A 17,620-nucleotide genomic window follows, 5' to 3' on the forward strand; every position below is an offset into this window, starting at 1 on the left:
CCAAGCAGACGACGAAGGCAAGTAATAGCCTCCGAAGCAACCAACGCACGCGCGCGCTACGCCCGCGTGTCTCCGGGGTCGCGCGACCGGCGCGCGCGGCCAGAGTCGCAAGCCCACAGCCAAGCCACAGCAACGGAACCCAAAGCGGACTACCCCTTCGCGGGTTCCTACGACCGGTTCGCTTTGAAGATGATTGACAGATGCGTGACGTATTCAAAAATTGCGATACCGCCCCGCTGCCTCTGACGACCTGTGACGTAATCAAAATTTTGGCCAATCAGGTGAGGCCATAGGAACGGTTCCCCAACTTAACCGTTATAAGATTCGGCCCCTGCTCGCCGCTATCATTGTACTCGAGCGTTACTTGTTTTGAAACGCTTCGCCCCGTTTGCAACGTGCCACACGTGGCAGATTGTCTGCGCCAGCCACTAAATCGCGAAATGAAAACGCCCATAGAGCTGCGCCCAAATTTTGCGTTCAGAGGTATCGTAATCGTCAGTAATTTTTTTTTGTTTTATCACGCAACGCGCCGTGAGGCACATCGCAGTGCTAACGGAAGCGCAGCGGCATGAGAGTCACATCCAAACCAATGACGAAGACCAAAAAGAAAGGCAAATTGATATAGACCGTTAGTAAAGGTGACCCTAGGAGCCCTTTCACGATTCTGTTGCACTTGCTAAGAATGACAATAATAAATTACTTCAAGCATTCCGTACACGCCTGCCACCGCAAGTTCATAATTCAAAACTTGCAAGATATTCAATTTAGATCTTATATTTAATAAGCAAGCGGAAACATTGTGCAGTTCTGCGACTGGCGTGCAATATATGACGCGCACTTCAGAGGGGGCCCCCTCTCGTCTATTGGCAGCATCCTCCCCTTCTTTCACGTCCGGCTCGGATGCGGCCCATTTATTTAAGAGAAATGAACCGTTCGCTTTCCGAACCATTATAATATTCCGCCCCCGACTTCTGCCGACAGCAGAGCTTTCATTAGCGAGAAAAGGATATGTAAATGTTTGGCAGAGTTGACGTTACCTCTGGTTTCTAGAACTTTCGCTGCGCAATATTGGCCACGTAAACGACAATATACCTTGATATCCGTGACGTCATACATACGTAATAACGCCGATGTTTCTGCGCGAAAGTCAAGGAAAGGGTAGTTTGCTTTATTTCTTTCCTCTATAGCAACTAAATATTTAATGCCATAGCTCTCATTCAAGGGCTCTCTTTGGCACTGTGAGTTAAGAGCGAAAACAGCTAGAAGAGGGTGAGGTGCGTGGAAGTGAAGATGGAAATAGGTCAACGGGTGAGGGAAAATACGTCACACGATGAGAAACTGGCAGGCGATTGAGTCAGCGTCACGTGAAAGCGCGGTATCACTCCCCTCGTTCGCTAGGCCGCGCCACCGAGTGCATAACAAGGCTGTCACGTGTCCGAAGACGAAGCGGCACAGAGACGGCGTCACCAGGCCGATGCAGTGCGGCGACGTAGGGCTCCCGAACCGCCCGAACAATGCGCCGCTCGCTTGGAAGTCGCTAGGGCATCGAACATGCGTCGTTAGGAGAACGGCAGGAGAACTCGAAGCGCTTCGTCGTGCTGATTGGCAGAGGCTGAGAGGGATGGGCGTCAACGCGAGGTCCCGGCACGAAGCTAAAATTGAATGACAAGCAATGACCCTTCACAATGTGCACCTGCTAGAAAGAATCCGCTGGTCTGTGTAAAGCGACATCGGTCTCGCCTGCGGCGTAGGTGACAGACTACGGTTGTCAAAACTTACTGTTGCTCATAAAGGTTACTCTAAAACACGACACATAGGTAAAATCATCTGAATTAAGTGTCTGGTGGGAGATCATCGATTGATATAATACCCAAAATGCTATCAAATTACATATCACTTTCAGGTGATAACACGAAGAGTCCACGTATTATTTTTCTGCCAAATGAACGAAAATAGAGTTTTGAAAGATTAACTTATTGTTGTCCTTTGGTGTTCCCTTAACAATGGCTGGACACTCCGGACCGACCAATGTTATGCGCACGTGAGACGTCCGCCAGCAGGTGACGATCACCACAGTCATCGCGCCCTAGAAGCCAGCTTCAGATGGGCGAAAACGAACCGCTAGACGAGAACGAGAGCCTGTGTTCGGCAGCAGGGAACCGAAAGTCGCTCATCGACGACTGCGGGGACACTGGAAAGAAATCTCTGCTCCCGGACTCGTGCAGCACGATGGTCTTGAACTGCTTATCCGTCAGGGGCGCCCAGGCAAAGCCGAGAATCTGCGACACTTCTTGGCAGACCGCGTCGTATGACTGCGCCGTGTGTCGAAGCCAGGCGTAGAACTCTTCGCTCCACTCCGGGTTGCGAGGCCAGTCGCACTTCTTGATGACGGCGTTACCGCGCACAACGAACCGCCTCAGCGAGCGGCCGTGGTAAGCCAGCAGAAGCACGGTGGCCGTCGAAATGCGCTCCCGAATAACAAGTGTTTCCAGTCGGCGGCAGGACCGGCACAGCAAGACCTGCAACGACAGTGGAAAGCGACGCATAAGAGACAATCAATCAATCAACCAATCAATCAATCAATCAACCAATCAACCAATCAATCAATCAATCAATCAATCAATCAGCACGGCGCGTGGCTCCTATCGCCTTTACAATGAGAGACGGTGCCACCGTTCTGTTCCTGCAAATCTTACCATTTTTCTCTAGCATCAGCGAAGGCGAAACGTACTTGTAAATCACACTGGATGAAAGTGTCCTTTCTGCATTTATGGGAGATGAATTTACGTTCCAGCGTGTTTTATGTGATCTGTTGTGAGCTGTCATTGATGCATTTATGTCACCTGACTTCAAGTTCGATTACTCTTTTCGTTCTTGTTACCTTATTTCCTTTGTAAAATGCCGGCGTGTTATTTAATCCTTAGTAAATGTTCGCTTTATGTTAAAAAAGAAGTACCCGGCGCCGCTTAAAGGCGCCAACATCGGCAGAGTATCGTGATGATGAATGGAGTCAAATGGCGCAAGGGCGAGGTCTGGCCAATGGTCTGACCGCCGAGAGCTTGACAGAGGCGCGGCGCGTTGCTCCATACCGGAAATCTCGGAGGCCCGTGCCGGTTTGCGTTCGACTAGCAATGCGTCCTTCACATGTCAGAGCGGTGAAACCAAGATAAAGCATAATACGAGGCAAAACAGAAAGGTGATCGCCTTACTAAATTTACGGCCGTCGGACTGGCCTTCGCTGGAGTGTCCTCCGACAAAGTAACCAGTCCCGCGAACGAAACGTCCATAAAGTCGCAGTTTTTTCCCACGCGCTTGTAGTCCTGTTTGCATGATGAAGTAGGCTGTTCCACGTACGCATAGATGCTTCCGACATATCGGCGATCGCTTGCAAAATGTACATCACTGGAGAAGGCTTCTCCTTACTAATACTGTTATTGTGGAGAAGCTGGCAGTCAAGGTGCCCACTATGATGCGTGCGGATACCTTTCAGTTTACATTAAGTCGAAGTTTGCATGTATGAGGCGTCGCTGGTAAAAAATGAAGATACGTACTTCATACGCACGCGTATTACCATCTTCTCACTTTCTGCCTGATGTGCCATCCTGGACTGCTCAACACAACCAAATCGTCCAAATCTTCGCACTACTCATGTGTCGAAGCTTTTATAGTCATCATTATCAAAGTATCGATCATTGTCATTACGCCTCCCTCAGTAAATCATCCTGCAAATATGCAGCAACTACAAACTAATAAAAAATAAAAATTAATTTATGGGGTCTTACGCACCAAAACCACTACCTGATTATGAGGCACGCCATAGTGGGGGACTCCGGGATTATCTGGACTACCTGCGGTTCCTTAACATGCACCTAAATCTAAGTACACGGGTGTTTTCGCATTCGGCCCCCATCAAAATGCGGCCGCCATGGCTGGGATTCGATCCTGCGACCACGTGCTTAGCAGCCCAGCACCATAGCCACTAAGCAGCCACGGCGGGTCTACAAACTACAAACGTTTTTCATGAATACACTAAAAGATCGCATGCTTCTAACTGGACGCTTCGTACGGAAGCCGCAATCGGTCGGCGCTTTCACTATTTCCTTTGTTCAACGTGCTTCCTCCTGACAAGACGAGATGTCGCCAAATCATCGATTCCATTTGGGCTCAAACTGTAAGCTTCCTTCATGCACTGAGACAATCTTTTTAGTACAGTGCTTCCACATCACCTTGCCTTTAATATGAAAGAAATATCAGTGACACGTCTTCTAGGCTGCAGCGCATTTTCCTACCACCCATGAAATATGAGCACTAGTACTACGTGACTTGAAAGCTCCTGGTTCTTGCTGACACACTGTCGAAGGCACCAATACCACGCATTGATGCAGCGCATGAGGGTGACAACGACGTTGAGGTTCATGCTTAAAAATAAAACTACCTGACTTCTGAGATTTTACGTGCCAAAACCACGATCTGATGAGGCACGCCGTAACCGTGGAGACCGGGCTAATTTTGACCAACTGGGTTTCTTCAACGTGCACCCAACGCACGGTATACGAGTGTTCTTTAATTTCGTCCCCTATCGGAATGCGGCCGCAACCGCACCCGCGACCTCGGGCTCATCAGCGCCATAGCCACTCGGCTACCGCGGCAGCTGAGATTCATGCTGACTCGATCAATCCGTTCAAGCTTGTTTAGCGAGAAGACTAAACCGAAACTTGTAGACGTCATAGAAAAGGACCCAGTTCTATCCCATGTTTCCAAAAATGAACTCATTTGGCCGGCTTACCAGCGCGGAATCTGGTCTATCCACGAAGCGCTTGGCCATGTGGAATCTGGGCAACCCAAGAAATGCGTAGGTCCTCAGGTCCTCGGGGTAGTAGGTGGCTGCCGTAAGCGCAGACTCTGGCCCCACTTGGTTATAAGCAGTCTTGTAGATTATCGAGTGCACCGGCGCACACTCTTGCCATATTATCTGCGTGGCAAGGAAAACAACGCGTCTCGTAGAGAGATAAGTGTCGGGAAATCAGACTTTACATTGCGTAAAGGCTTCGTTGGCAAAAGAGCATTTTAGCACGATGTAATTAGTACGGAAAACACAAGAATGCGCGCGGCGAGAGTAGCGCGAAACTGGAATACAGCCAAGTTCGCCGACTCCTCTCACTGCGCAGTCAGCGTAAGTCCGATAAATTAACACGGCGGACGGACCTAACAATTGCTCAGTCCCTCCCTCATCAAATATCCTCCGATTCAGTGCCAGCAGGGCTCAACCGAAGGTGCTATAAACGTGAAGGTGGATGACCAGCGAAGCTGTTTAGCATACGACACAGAGGTGACACGTAGTTTTGAACAAAGGTGCAAACTCATTTACCGTGATCTTTGTATACATTCGCGTGGGCGACGGGACTGCCGCCCCGAGGTGACGGAGAAAACTAGACACGCATAACGTTTCAACGGGACCGCCATCACGGGAGAGCGCTAGTATATACGCAAGTGCTAGGAACGACGACAGAGAGAGGGCGGTGCGAACGTAGACATGGCCGATACGGGTTTTATGTGGACGCAATAGCTTAAACTTATTTTTGCAAGTTGGCGGAGTGCTTCAAGCTTGCTTCACCTCAGCCGCAGGACGGCCAACGGTTTTTGCACACGCAGAACAACAACAAAAGAATGTACGGAACCCTATCCACAAACAGCGTCGCTGTATAGCTCCAGTGAGTCACTGATACCCTTAATTCAATCACCGCGAATATAGCAGTCCAAAATTCACCTTAACTATGCAGACTATGCACTACTGACTATGGTCGCATAATTTTTACATACGGACGAGTGGCTGCGCAAACTCTGAACTCTTACATGTGCAAGAAACTCGAGCAATCTTTAAGAACGTACTCCTGACGGACATATTCAGCCCATATACTCCCTCATAAGTTTCTGTTCGCTTTTTTGTTTCCTCTTTCTTTCTTGCAACCGCTCTCAGCTAAGTTGCTTCTCGATTACCTCACATCCACGGCGCCAAATTGATTTCCCTTTATAGGTTATTGCGCATTGTTCCTCATATTCCGGAGAATCCCCGCATCTACGAGCGGCGCGCCTCTGGCGTCACGAGCCTCGGCGCGGCTACACAAGTGCTTACTGATCCGAACGAACAAACGAATGGAGACGTTCAGACCATTCTCGGTCTCGTAATTGAGAGCGAAAAGACCCCACCTCTTTGGCTACAGTGCCCTCGACGGAGAGATGTACCCTGAGCCTGGGCGCCGCCCTCCGGCACTCTCGCCATACCCGGGGCGACACGCGGAGCCCTAACTCCGTGTACGTGGTCTGGATCAGGTGCAGGTCCCGCAGAGATGTGTAGCTGAGCAGCGTAGCCAGGTCGTCGTCCAGGTGCTGCGGCGAGATGTACAGCGCGGTCAGGTTGAGGAACACCCCGGCGTGCAGGAACGGGTACGGCTCCTTGGAACAGTTGATGAGCCGCAGCGTCCGCAGCGTCGTCATGCATGTCTCGGCCACGTCGTCGAGGAGGAACTTGGCCTCGTGTGGCTCCAAGAGCAAGTCTGTCAGGGCCAGGTGACGCAGTCCCGTGAAACAGCACATGAGACGCTTGAGCGACTCGAGCAGTTTGCCTCCGGTGCCGAACACGCTGTCCTGTTGCCTCTGGCCGTCCGAGTTGTTGCCGAGCAGGTGGCAGCCGAAGGTGAAGTCAAATCGCCGCAGGTGTCCCAGCGCATTATTCCGCTCGCCGAAGTAGGCCATGATGACCATAAACTCATACAGGTTGAAGAAGTTGGACATGGCGGGAATGAGCAGGTGCCGGATGTGGCGGCCGATCTTGTGCACGCAGATCTGCGTCCGGTAGTGGTCGAGCAGGTGCTGGTAGCCCATGTAATAGTTGAACTTGCGCCGCGTCATGGTTCGGTCGTCGAGCACGAACACGGACCAGACCCGGGGCGAGTAGAAGACTCGGTACCAGTTCCGGCAAACCTGCACATTTGGGAGCCAGGCATATGAGTGACGTTAGGTGCCTCCCGATACCGTCAATGCATTTTGAAAAATGCATTGATCGGCCAGCGTGCTTAGCCACTAAATGCGGTGAATTGGCATGTTGACTACGTGGAACCCATCGTGTAATACCTTGAGATTTTCCTGTGCGTGTTTTACCTTTAGAGCGCAGCTCTTAAGCGCCCGTTCCCGCGCTGAGCGTCGGCGTGCCTCGGCGTTTCTCGTAACCGAGCGAACGAGCACAGCGAAGAATGAAAGAGCGAACGCGGAGCGCAGCGCGTGATTAATGGCGGTGATAGCGAGGAGAGGAGGAAGGCGAAGGAGGGTATGGCGAAAGTGTGAGAAGAAATGTGTCGTGCCGCGCAATATGAACACTGCGGCGACGATGGCTACAAGATGGCGCGAGAGTAGCGCGCCTCAGACGTATGGAAACAAATAGCGGCATGAGTGGAGGTCTGTCTGCGGCGGCTGCTGTGAATCGCACCCACGCGTCAACCACGCGCTGCCTCTCGTGATCTCCCGATTAGCGAGGCAGATGCACCACATTTCGCTCCGTTTGCAACGCACCAATATATCGCGAAATGGAAACACGCATAAAGCTGTGCTCAAATTTCGCATTAGGAAGTGTTGTAATTGTCGGCGAATTTTTTATTGAACTTCATTCCAATTTATTTGCCGTATTAGGTCAACGTCCCTTGCCAAATATATATAGAGCATTTACTCAATACACACTTTTAGGGTGTAGCCATTCTCACTGTAATGCTATTAAGTACAATTTCTGTTTCTTTCTCATTTAAATAATAATGCTGAGCTCTGAGTCCTCTGAAACTCATCAGAAGACGTCCCCGCTAGCACTGATGTTTTCATCTACGTCTCCCGGTAACTGCAATGATATTACGTAGTTACGCGTAAGGCTAAAACGCACCGTAGCGACACTGCCTCCCACCTGCGACATGGCGTACCGGTCGGCGATAGGAACCATGCTGTAGACGGTCTCCAGGAGGACGTCTGGCAGTGACGCCCAGGGTCCCTGCTCCAAGTCCGGGGCCTCGCTGTCGACCAGCGCCCGAGGCCAGAAGCCGATGAACGCTCGCGGGTCTTCGCTCTCGGCGTCGTCGTCATCATCGTGCGGTTGTGGAGACCGTTCCCGCAGGAACTCGCCCTCGACGGCGTACTCCATTGCGACCTTTCGCCAAGCTCAACGCCTAGCGCATCTGTAGTGGACAACGTACGCCTGGTCAGGGGCTTATCCGGAATTTCTGGATAGGATGGGATGGGATCCTGGTGGGATGGTTGATGATCAGTGAGGCTTCAACGTGCCAAAGAAACACAGGGGCTATGACGGACGCCATCGTTGAGGGCTCCGTATTAATTTTGACTATCAGAAAAGAATTCCAAGGGACCCTGCAACACATTCTGTTCAAAACTGAAAACACAGTGGGACTTATGCGACGCCTTTCAATGAATATGTTTCCGCACATGTTTTTAGAGGAAGCTTTGACTTGGGGCCAACTCCGATTCCACCTATTCAAATATATGTGAAATGCAAAAATGCTATTCTGAGACAACCCTGGACCGCATTGAATGAATACTGTTGCAGTTGAAAGTGAAAGGTAGATCACAGTGACAAGAAAGCAATATTTTTATTTAGGGCCCGGCATTTGCGACGAAAATTTCCGAAAATTGGCAAGCTTAAAGAAATAAAGAGACACCAAGTTTGCTAATCCGTTCACTAACCCGCATCAAAAATAGATACCGCACTTCTGTAAACTGCGCCTTTTAGAGCATCTGCAGCGGGTAAACTGATACATGAATTTAAAGCTTACAATATTTACCAGGGTTTAGCAATGTTCCTACTCACAAATTAGTCGTATACATTTTCAGAGCGCTGTATATCAACTTTGTTCGATTGAAATGCATTATAACTAGATTTAAAAAAATGTGGTACAGTCTTTTATTGCCGAGTTACGAAGCTGTAGACTAGATAATTTAGTCTTCTTTTTAGATCAATTTTCAAGAATATTTCTACAAAAAAAAAAAAACTGATGGCCTGAACAACAAAATCAGCTTCCGACAGTCACTAAATTTTAAAATTTTCTTCTAAACGTAATAAATCCCATAAAAATTGGTGCAGTGGTTGCCGAGAGAGTATTTCTTCGTTACCATGTATTTAGATAAGAGCTGCCGAGCTATGATATCGGAGGTATAAAGAGCGCTATGTTTACTTTCCCCATAATTAATCCACATACGTAACATGGTTACTGGTTAGTTACAATAAGTTAAATTGGGTTAAGTGGTTTAGGGCTTTTTGCTAAATTGACAGGCGCCAAGCACCTTATCACCTTCAATTACGGAAGCATATGTTCCCTACCGTTACTAACTCAAGTTCATTTGTATTGCTAATTTCAAACAGTGTTGCTCATACCGAGCGTTTCATGACGTCCCGCGTCTGCCACCGCAGTTCTTGGAAATAATGCAGGTGCGTCTGCGCATGCGAAAGATTCCAGCACTTTTTTTTTTTTTTGTAAGCTACGTGCATTCAATGATTCGAAGCCGCGAACCTTCGGCCATGTGCGACAAAGCTAGAAAAAAAATTATTTAGTCAACGTCTCGAAAAAAAGATACGCGAGATCGTCTTCACAAAGAAGACTACATAGCACAGTCGAGAGCGAAAGCAAGACAATTAATCAGGACGTTTAAGGCATGCGTACAGGACACTGAAGAAGTGATAATGACATTGTTGGGGAGGCAGCAGTGGCTGTTACTTCAGGCGGAGAGTAAACGCCATACATAGCGAGGAACTAAACGTGCTTCCTTACTGGCAAATTTACAGGGAGCCATCAAAAATAACAGCCTTGGCGTCGTTTCGAAAGGCGTCAATCTGAAACAACGGCTACGGCTCGCAGCTCTTAAACCCCGCAAATGGAGGCACGCCCTCCTCTGGCCATCTATAACAATTCACCGCCTCCCTGCGTCATTGCGGTTACAGGTCTTTCTACACATGACTATTTTTGTAAGGCAGGCACTTCGTGGTGTTGACACGCTGGCTACTACTGAGCTGAGATCACGGCTATGTGGCCATCCTCAAAACAGTTACGGAAATCTGAGGGTAAACCCATTACCGTGGCGACTGACGACGGATGCAACATTCAGCCAGACGTTGTACTCAGCCTGATCTCCGGCGAAGACCTCAAATGGCGACAGCCTAAAAAACTGTCACGGGAAAAATAAGCGAACGCGGAGCTAAACTCGCACCATGGGGCATGTAAGCCCCGTGCAGAGAAATATTTGAAACACTTACTATTATTATTATTTTTTTTTTGCAGAGAAACAGTCAGCGTGCACAAACACGCAGACGCGCGCGCACGTGAAGAGATGCAAACCTTGGCGACGCTCCTCCGTGTTCGAAGGTGTGCAGCACGCGAGAGTTAACGGAATAGCCTGCTGGTGACTTAACGACATTCCACGCAGACGTCCGATTAAACAGACCTGCAACGTGTTTTAAATATAGCAAATAAATCTACTTAGCCGTTACATGGTATAATGCCGTGAACATCTGAGCCATATACGGGATTTAAGTTCTCCGGAATGTTTAAAAATCGCCTGTCGCATTTGACATAATTCTGGTCCTATAGAGCTGCATTATTCAGAGGCGGACATTATTTTAACAAGAGCTCTAAACACACATATATCCAACTAATTAAAAAAGATCACTATAGTTAGCTTTGTGGTTACTTTATGGCACATATTGCAATTTACGAATTGTAGCCGGTAAGTTTGCGAGGCACGAAATGCCTCGCAAACTAGGAATTCCTGATTGACACCAGTTTGAAGCGGGAGCAACGGCAACAATGGTTCGGCGCCGTTCGGCTGGAAATTTCTTACCACTCTTTCTTTTGCCATCTCGGTGTTTGTGCTCATTCATGTTTACACGGGTAAGCGAGGAAGTGGATCACAGCCTGACCATGTCTTGGTTCGGTTTGCCCGCAATGCAGTATGCGCGTCAAATACATTTCGCCTAGATTCTGCCTGCCGCTTGCCGCCTATAAATATAGATACCGTTTGCCGCTTCTTTACAGTGTTGTTCTTACTGTAGGTACACGACTGTACGAGTGCATCCTGATGTGGCATAGCTGTTGAGGCTTTCAAGGACTGATCTCGTTGGTTTTATGCGGCCCGTAAGAGCTCTCACGCAGTTAATAATTTTTGGGTCGATTTTATACAGATCTTTATGCAGAACTGTCGATTTATTTTAAAAGCGACGTTTCCGCGCCGCCTCGTTTGTAAGGGGCTTAAATCACGCCGAGTTTTATCAGAATGATTACAGTCAAGTGCGCCCCTTACCAACTTTAGTCGTTTCTCCAGAGGACATCTTCGATATTGTGGCTGCTTAGCGAATGTGCTAGGAAAGACGTATATCTTGGGGCGAGGATTGCTGTTAGCTGCGGCATATGGTATTGCTGTTCGATTGTCGATGAAAAATTCGTTTCATGTTTGCAAATTCGTTACACCTTGTTGCTGTTTGAGCGGCCTTACCGCACAGGGCGCCTTTCCGCGTGTACATTTTGTACTAAATCAAATTCTTATCTTTTGCGGTGTAGGAGTGCAATGCCCACGCCGCAAAGGACTAGACCTGGCCTTGCCGCCTGCGCCTGTCTACCTTGGCCGGCGCTGCTTAGTCCTTAAATATATCATGTGGCTTCTATTGCGACAACAATTATATGGACACTCCAGGCGCATTTTTGCCGTCGTCGTCGCCGTGATGGCCCTTATAAGGTCTATCACGGGGCGATAAAAGGCGATATAAGCGCGATAAAACCGTCGCAGCGCCCCGTATATGTGTATGTGCGAGTGAAAACGTGCGAGAGTGGGGCGACGATCGCGGCTCAACCTCTCGCGCGATGGAGGAAGGCGTGGAGGAAAGCGTCCAGTCATCTGTCGCACGCATAGAACCGGGGGGAGAGGAGGTCAGGGGCGGGGCGTTTTGCTTAGGCAGCAACTGCGTATGGCGCGGTCGCACGGGTTTTATCTTTACAGCGATCTGCTTTGGTGGCAGAGTCTAGGTGTACCGAAGGCTCGTAGCTTTGCGTGAGCTGTATTCACGCCGCTCAGTTTCCGTTGACGCAACCGACAGCACGAAGGTCACTTCGCTCGCTGCTGCTACCGCGCTTCCTCATGCCAGCGTGTGTGCTGTCATCGAGTGTGATGTGTGCATGTTTGCCTGTGCGCGGTGACACCATGCTTGTTAATTCAGTTAGGAGGCGAGTGCTTACAAGTTTATGTGGCCGGTAAAGCTATCATCCTCACTTATTATGGCCGTCTACTAATTTGTTATCGCAATCGATGTTTCGCCTTTCGGTCGAAACTGCGACGTTTTTATTTCGTAACAATCGATAATAATGTACTCAAAGGTTGGTAATTCTTTAGCTTTGTACGTTTCCAAACAGGCCGCTAAGGGAATTTGATTGAGGAAACGGCAGCGGGTAGGGATTTTCGTCGACGTACGCAGCGGAACTGCATCGTCGGCGCAGCACTAACCTAGGCCACTTACATTTGGTGACTCCGTTGACTAGCGTACGCATTTCGATTAACAAATTCGCAATTATTCTTTTTGATTCGACTTTGACGGCACTTATTAGGCGATGTATATTCATTAATAGCATGGATCACTACAATGTGTGCTGGAGTCGTGCCGTGCGGAATTGTGGGGTTTTACGTGCGAAAACCACGATCTGATTATGAGGTGCGCCGTAGTGGAATAATTTGGACCACCTGGGGCTCTTTAACGTGTACCTAAAAAACGAGCACACGGGTGCTTTCGCATTTCGCCCCCATCGAAATGCGGCCGCCGTGGCCGGGATTCGATCCCGCGACCTCGTGCTTAGCAGCTCAACACCATAGCCACTAAGCAGCCACGGCGGGTCGTGCCGTGTGGAGTCCGAGGTATAAGTCTGCACCAAGGATGCTTGCCTATTAAGGCGTACGCCTTTAGTGGCTCATGAGTGTCCGGGCGCAGTCCGTGGCGGACGCAGGAAAGCGGTGATCACCGGCGAGAGGAGAAGGAGAGGAGGCGCCATGCCAGTAGCGCTGTGCGAGTGGGCGCGTGGGAGAGCGCGGACATGCGGGCGGGGGTGCGCGCACATCGGCGATAAACCTTGCAGCCATATGGCTGCGATTGCATCCCATACTCGCGGTCACTGCCAAGGCGGCGTCCATTCGCAGAACAGTTCAAACAGCAACAGAGGCAGTCATAGATAGGCTTCTGCCTATCACAGTTTAGCTCAGCAAAGTGCCCACAGATTTTTACTGAAGTACAGAAACAGCATTACGGTAAGGGTAGAATTAAAGAAAAGTGATTGAAACATCGCGTTCGTCCACAAACCGAAGCGGCTGCTACTTCGTGTAACTCGGCTTCGTTGCGCTTGTCTGCGGGACGCACCCGACACGCATGCGGACTGGCTTGTCCCAAACTCCGGTAACGTCACGTGCATGTCTGCTCTTATAGAGGTCTGCGCCTTTCCTGCAGCTGTCACCGCTGATATAGCGGTGACAGGCTTCAAGAAGGCCAGCGGAGCCTAAACTGACAGCTGGGTTGACATTTTTACATTCTAATAAAACATGTTTCATCGTTTCCCTAGCTTTACCGCACAAAGCACATGCTTGTTCCTTGGCGTACCTCGCTTTACAACTACGCATTCTAAGGCATCCTTATAGCATTTCGAAAAGTAAAGTTTGTTTTAGCTATCAAATTGTCTTCCCTTATTTCGTTTTTACCTCTTAGGTGGTTACTCAAAGCCGGTTTCTATTTCACTGCCGCCGCCCAGAAAATTCTCAGCCCCTCCGACTTTCGTTTGACGTTATTTGTCGCAAACTTGCTGATAAGCTTCCTAGTTCTTTTCCTCCACTGCGAGTCAATATTATATATGGACACTCGAGGCGCATTTTTTGCCGTCGCTGTCGGCATCGCCGTGATGTTCTGTGCAAAGTCCAAGGTCGATAACACCGTCGCCGCGCGCTGTAAATGCGAGTGAAATCACGCGAGGGAAGCCGACAATCGCGGCTCAATCTGGTGCGCGCGAACGAAGCAGAGAGCAAACGCGCCGTCATACGTCGCGCGAAAGGCCGCGGGGGGGGGGGGGGGGGGAGGGAGAGGACAGCGTGGTGCTTCGGCAGCAGCTGAGCATTTCGTGAACGAGCGCAAGCGGAATTGGCTGTCCCGGCTCAATCTCGCGCGCCATATATGGAGGAAAGCGGTGAAGGTTCGCGGCATGGAGGGGCGGCTTCGACTGCCAACAAGTGCGTACTTCGCACGGCTCATACCTTTGGGCGCGCTGTATTCTCGCCACCTCTTGCTTTGAAGCGACAGACAGCACAAAGGTCACTTCGCTCGCTGCCGCCGCGTTTGCTCGCACCAGCGCTTCGACAGCGAACGTTCGCGCTCTTTGAGTGTGATGAGTTCATGGTTTGCTTGCGCGCGCCGACACCATTCTTGTTAATTCAGTACGCGAATGTTTCCAAGTTTACACGGCCGATAAACCTACTATCCTTGCTTCGTATAGCTGTCTACTAATTTGCTGTCGCAATCGATGCTTCGCCTTTCGGGCGAAAGTGAAACTTTTTTTTCCTGTACAAATACTTGGACACTCTCGCCACCCACTTACTTCCTTCCATATTCATCAGTCGTTCTTTCATATCAATTTCACTCCGAAGATGGATGGATGCTATGAGCGTTCCTTTTGAAACGGGGCATGGGTTGCTCCACCAAGCTCTAATTATTTCGCCTTATGTACGTCGTACCTATATTTAGAAAAAATAAAATAAAAGAACACAAATAATTGACAGCATCAAACTTTCTGAACCACTATTGGGAACTTATGTTTTCGTACGCCTCCGCGCTGTTCTCTCTCTGCCACCCAATTCCCAATCGCCTCTTACTAATCTTAACTACGGACATGTTTACTTTCCCCTGCTAGCCACCACATCCCTGCTATCGCTGAACCCAAGGGCTTAAATGAGGTCACAGTAGCATAAGCCGACAGCTGGGCAGGTATCTTCACATTCTAATAATACGTGTTCCATCGTTTCCCTAGCTTTACCGCAGCAAGCACGTGGTTCTTTTTCCTTTGTGTACCTCGCTTTATAAGTACGCGTTCTAAGACCGCGCTTCGAAAAGAGCTTCCCTTTCAGTTATCGTAAATTATATTCTTGATTTCGTTTTTTTTCTCTTAGGTAGTTACTCATAGAAGGTTTCTTTTCCATTGCCGCCACCCATGAGATTGTCTCAGCCTCTCCGACTTTGCGTTTGGCGTTCTTTGTTGCCATGTTGCTTACTATGCCGGTCGCCTACTTGCTGGTAAGCTTCCTAGTTCTTTTCCTCCGATGTGAGTCAACGTTCTTCTTGTAAAAATATCTGAACACTCTAACAACCCATTTACTTTCTTCCATATTGCGCAGTCGTTCTTCAAAACCAATTATACTCTTCGTGGGCGTTTCTTGAAATGTCCGAATAAAAACGAAATCGAAAAAAAAAAAATCGAAATCGTTCCCTCGCTTCAAAACTTGTCAAGCCCATACCACCCTGCACAGCTTCATTTGTCGTCTTCCCGTGATCACCCAATGCGAGGCGTCCCACTGACCTTTCGCTGCTATAGGGTCCAGATTGTACCCTTGACTTCAAGTAAACAACCGCATTTCCAAATGTAAGTCCTGGAACCACTGAGCTGAGCTTGAACTAATCAGGCACCAGCTACTGGCGGGTAACGGTGCCAAAACTATGGTAGCCGAGATCGGGCGACGCGACGCTTGGCAGAACATACGGCGGGCATCGTTTCACGTGGGCACTATGCAGTTCGGACACTGCCGGGATCGTAGCGAGGTCGTGGCTGAACGTAAAGTCGAAGTCTGAACTAGTTGGAAGTGGCTCTACGACATCTAATGCACCTTGCAGGTTACCTCCACCACACAATTATAGGGCACTAAATCCTGCTAGCATCCAACTAGAACATTCCATAAACACGCAAGAATCGGTTGACACGAGCATGAGGAGCAGCGAATGCAATAACATTGTTTTCTATAGGATTAGCGTAGGCAAACGTCTGCTGCAAAATGTCGCTTATAACGAACTTGAAGAAACTTGAAACTTGAAGAACTGAAGAAGGCGATTACAGGTTTACCGGCAACACTATGCGCTCAGTTCAGTTACGCTGGTACTACCCATTCTTAGATATGCACAATTCAGGATTAAAAAATAAGCGCGTTCATAAAGAACAGCGCGAACATAAACGCAGATACATAACCTATCTACGCGGATACATAACCCATCTTTCTAGCGATATTCACGACGCAGTACTGAGACAGAAAAAATGATCGGGTTCTTGCTTTAAAGGAGCAAACGAAATTTTTATTGTCAACCTGCGCAAAAGAAAATTTCGACCATTTGGACTCTTGGCCAACTGTAAACACTGCTAGAAATTGACGGCCTGGAAACACTTATGTTACTGCCATCACCGCTGCTGCAACTGACGTGCTCCTAAACGGTTGCAGGTCCGCTGGTCCTGAGAACCGTCACAATTTGTTTTACTCGAAGACTTGACGCAACCAAAATCAGCAGATAAAAAGCCCCAACAGTAGCGGCTCATTTGCGTGAGGATCTCTACTTTTATCAACGGAACTGCAGTACATCGTGTTCACATTGCGTTAGGACTCAGACCAACTCTCAGTCATCAACCTGCACACACAACTCGGAATCATTGAATCGCAAGTCGAATATTCTATAGAGCAAGACTGCACTCGACCCGAAAAGAAGCAAGCACCCGCTTCTGATGCGTAGCGGAGCCCGGCAACCGTCACGAGGCAAGCAAGCTGCATGCGCCGCCGTGCCTGTGCGCACACGCAGACAGCTGACTGCAGTCGTCGCTTCGCGGCTCGTAGACGACACACGATGCCCGTACACCTGCGCACAGTAGCCTCGGACACAACGTACGTGGTCGAAGTAATCAACGCGTTGCATTGCAGAACCGCCACTGACACATGCAGGTAGGCAGCTAGGGCATCACGGGTGTCCCGAGCTGCGGATGGACAAACGTTTTCTCACCTCAGGACAAACGAAGCAGCTGCAGAAGTCGACCGAGAGCCAGCGGAAGTCGCCATGATCATGATGCTCCCTCCTTTCTTCGCACATCGGCGGCCTTCCGAAGTGAAGGCTAGCGCATGCACCGGCGGCGAGGAGGAAAGGACGAAAGTCTCGCCCCAAGACCCGGGCCATGCCGGCGAGCCTTGGTTCCCCGAGTAGCCCAAAATAACTGCGGCAAGCAGTCTTCTTCTGTGCCCGTTTTATGTCTGTTTTTGCCACGCGTCCTTCCCTCCAGACTCATCCTCTCCACTCCACCCTACCCGGGCATAGCGAGGCGCAGTTGTGCGAGCAAGGTGCCAAGCAGCACGGCAACAGCGTGCGCCCATCGACACTTTGGGCCCGGGAAGATTGCGAATGCACGGCTGCACTTCACTTTACCCTTCCCCAACACAGCAACAGCGAAGTAGGGTCCACTTCCTGCTCTTGCAAAATCGCACCTGAGGAATCCACGGTCACAATGGGAGACATGGCCAAAGCTTCAAGAGCACA

At 49.5% G+C, this 17,620-nt stretch overlaps 1 protein-coding gene across 2 annotated transcripts; it reads right to left on the minus strand.

The window, feature by feature from the left end:
* Positions 1–1,147: 1,147 nt before the first annotated feature.
* Positions 1,148–17,294, minus strand: LOC142559814 (uncharacterized). 2 transcript variants are annotated; one of them, XM_075671484.1, is made up of 5 exons: positions 17,093–17,294; positions 7,946–8,213; positions 6,208–6,981; positions 4,787–4,972; positions 1,148–2,519 (listed from the first exon to the last, which is right to left on the minus strand). In XM_075671484.1, the coding sequence occupies exons 2-5, from the start codon at positions 8,177–8,179 to the stop codon at positions 2,100–2,102; spliced, it is 1,614 nt and encodes a 537-aa protein (XP_075527599.1). In that variant the 5' UTR covers positions 8,180–8,213; positions 17,093–17,294; the 3' UTR covers positions 1,148–2,099. The 2 variants fall into 2 exon arrangements, with proteins under 2 accessions (XP_075527599.1, XP_075527598.1); XM_075671483.1 differs by having other exon boundaries at positions 7,946–8,280.
* Positions 17,295–17,620: the final 326 nt, after the last annotated feature.

This window comes from Dermacentor variabilis, chromosome 10 (assembly GCF_050947875.1).
Source record: "Dermacentor variabilis isolate Ectoservices chromosome 10, ASM5094787v1, whole genome shotgun sequence".
In the NCBI taxonomy this organism is placed as follows: domain Eukaryota; kingdom Metazoa; phylum Arthropoda; class Arachnida; order Ixodida; family Ixodidae; genus Dermacentor; species Dermacentor variabilis.

Coding starts and splice junctions, on each gene's coding strand:
- LOC142559814 (XM_075671484.1), bottom strand. CDS start 8,179: ATGGAGTACGCCGTCGAGGGCGAGTTCCTGCGGGAACGGTCTCCACAA. Junction 6,982..7,945: donor ACCGGTACGCCATGTCGCAG/GTGGGAGGCAGT, acceptor CCAAATGTGCAG/GTTTGCCGGAACTGGTACCG. Junction 2,520..4,786: donor ATAGACCAGATTCCGCGCTG/GTAAGCCGGCCA, acceptor CTGTCGTTGCAG/GTCTTGCTGTGCCGGTCCTG.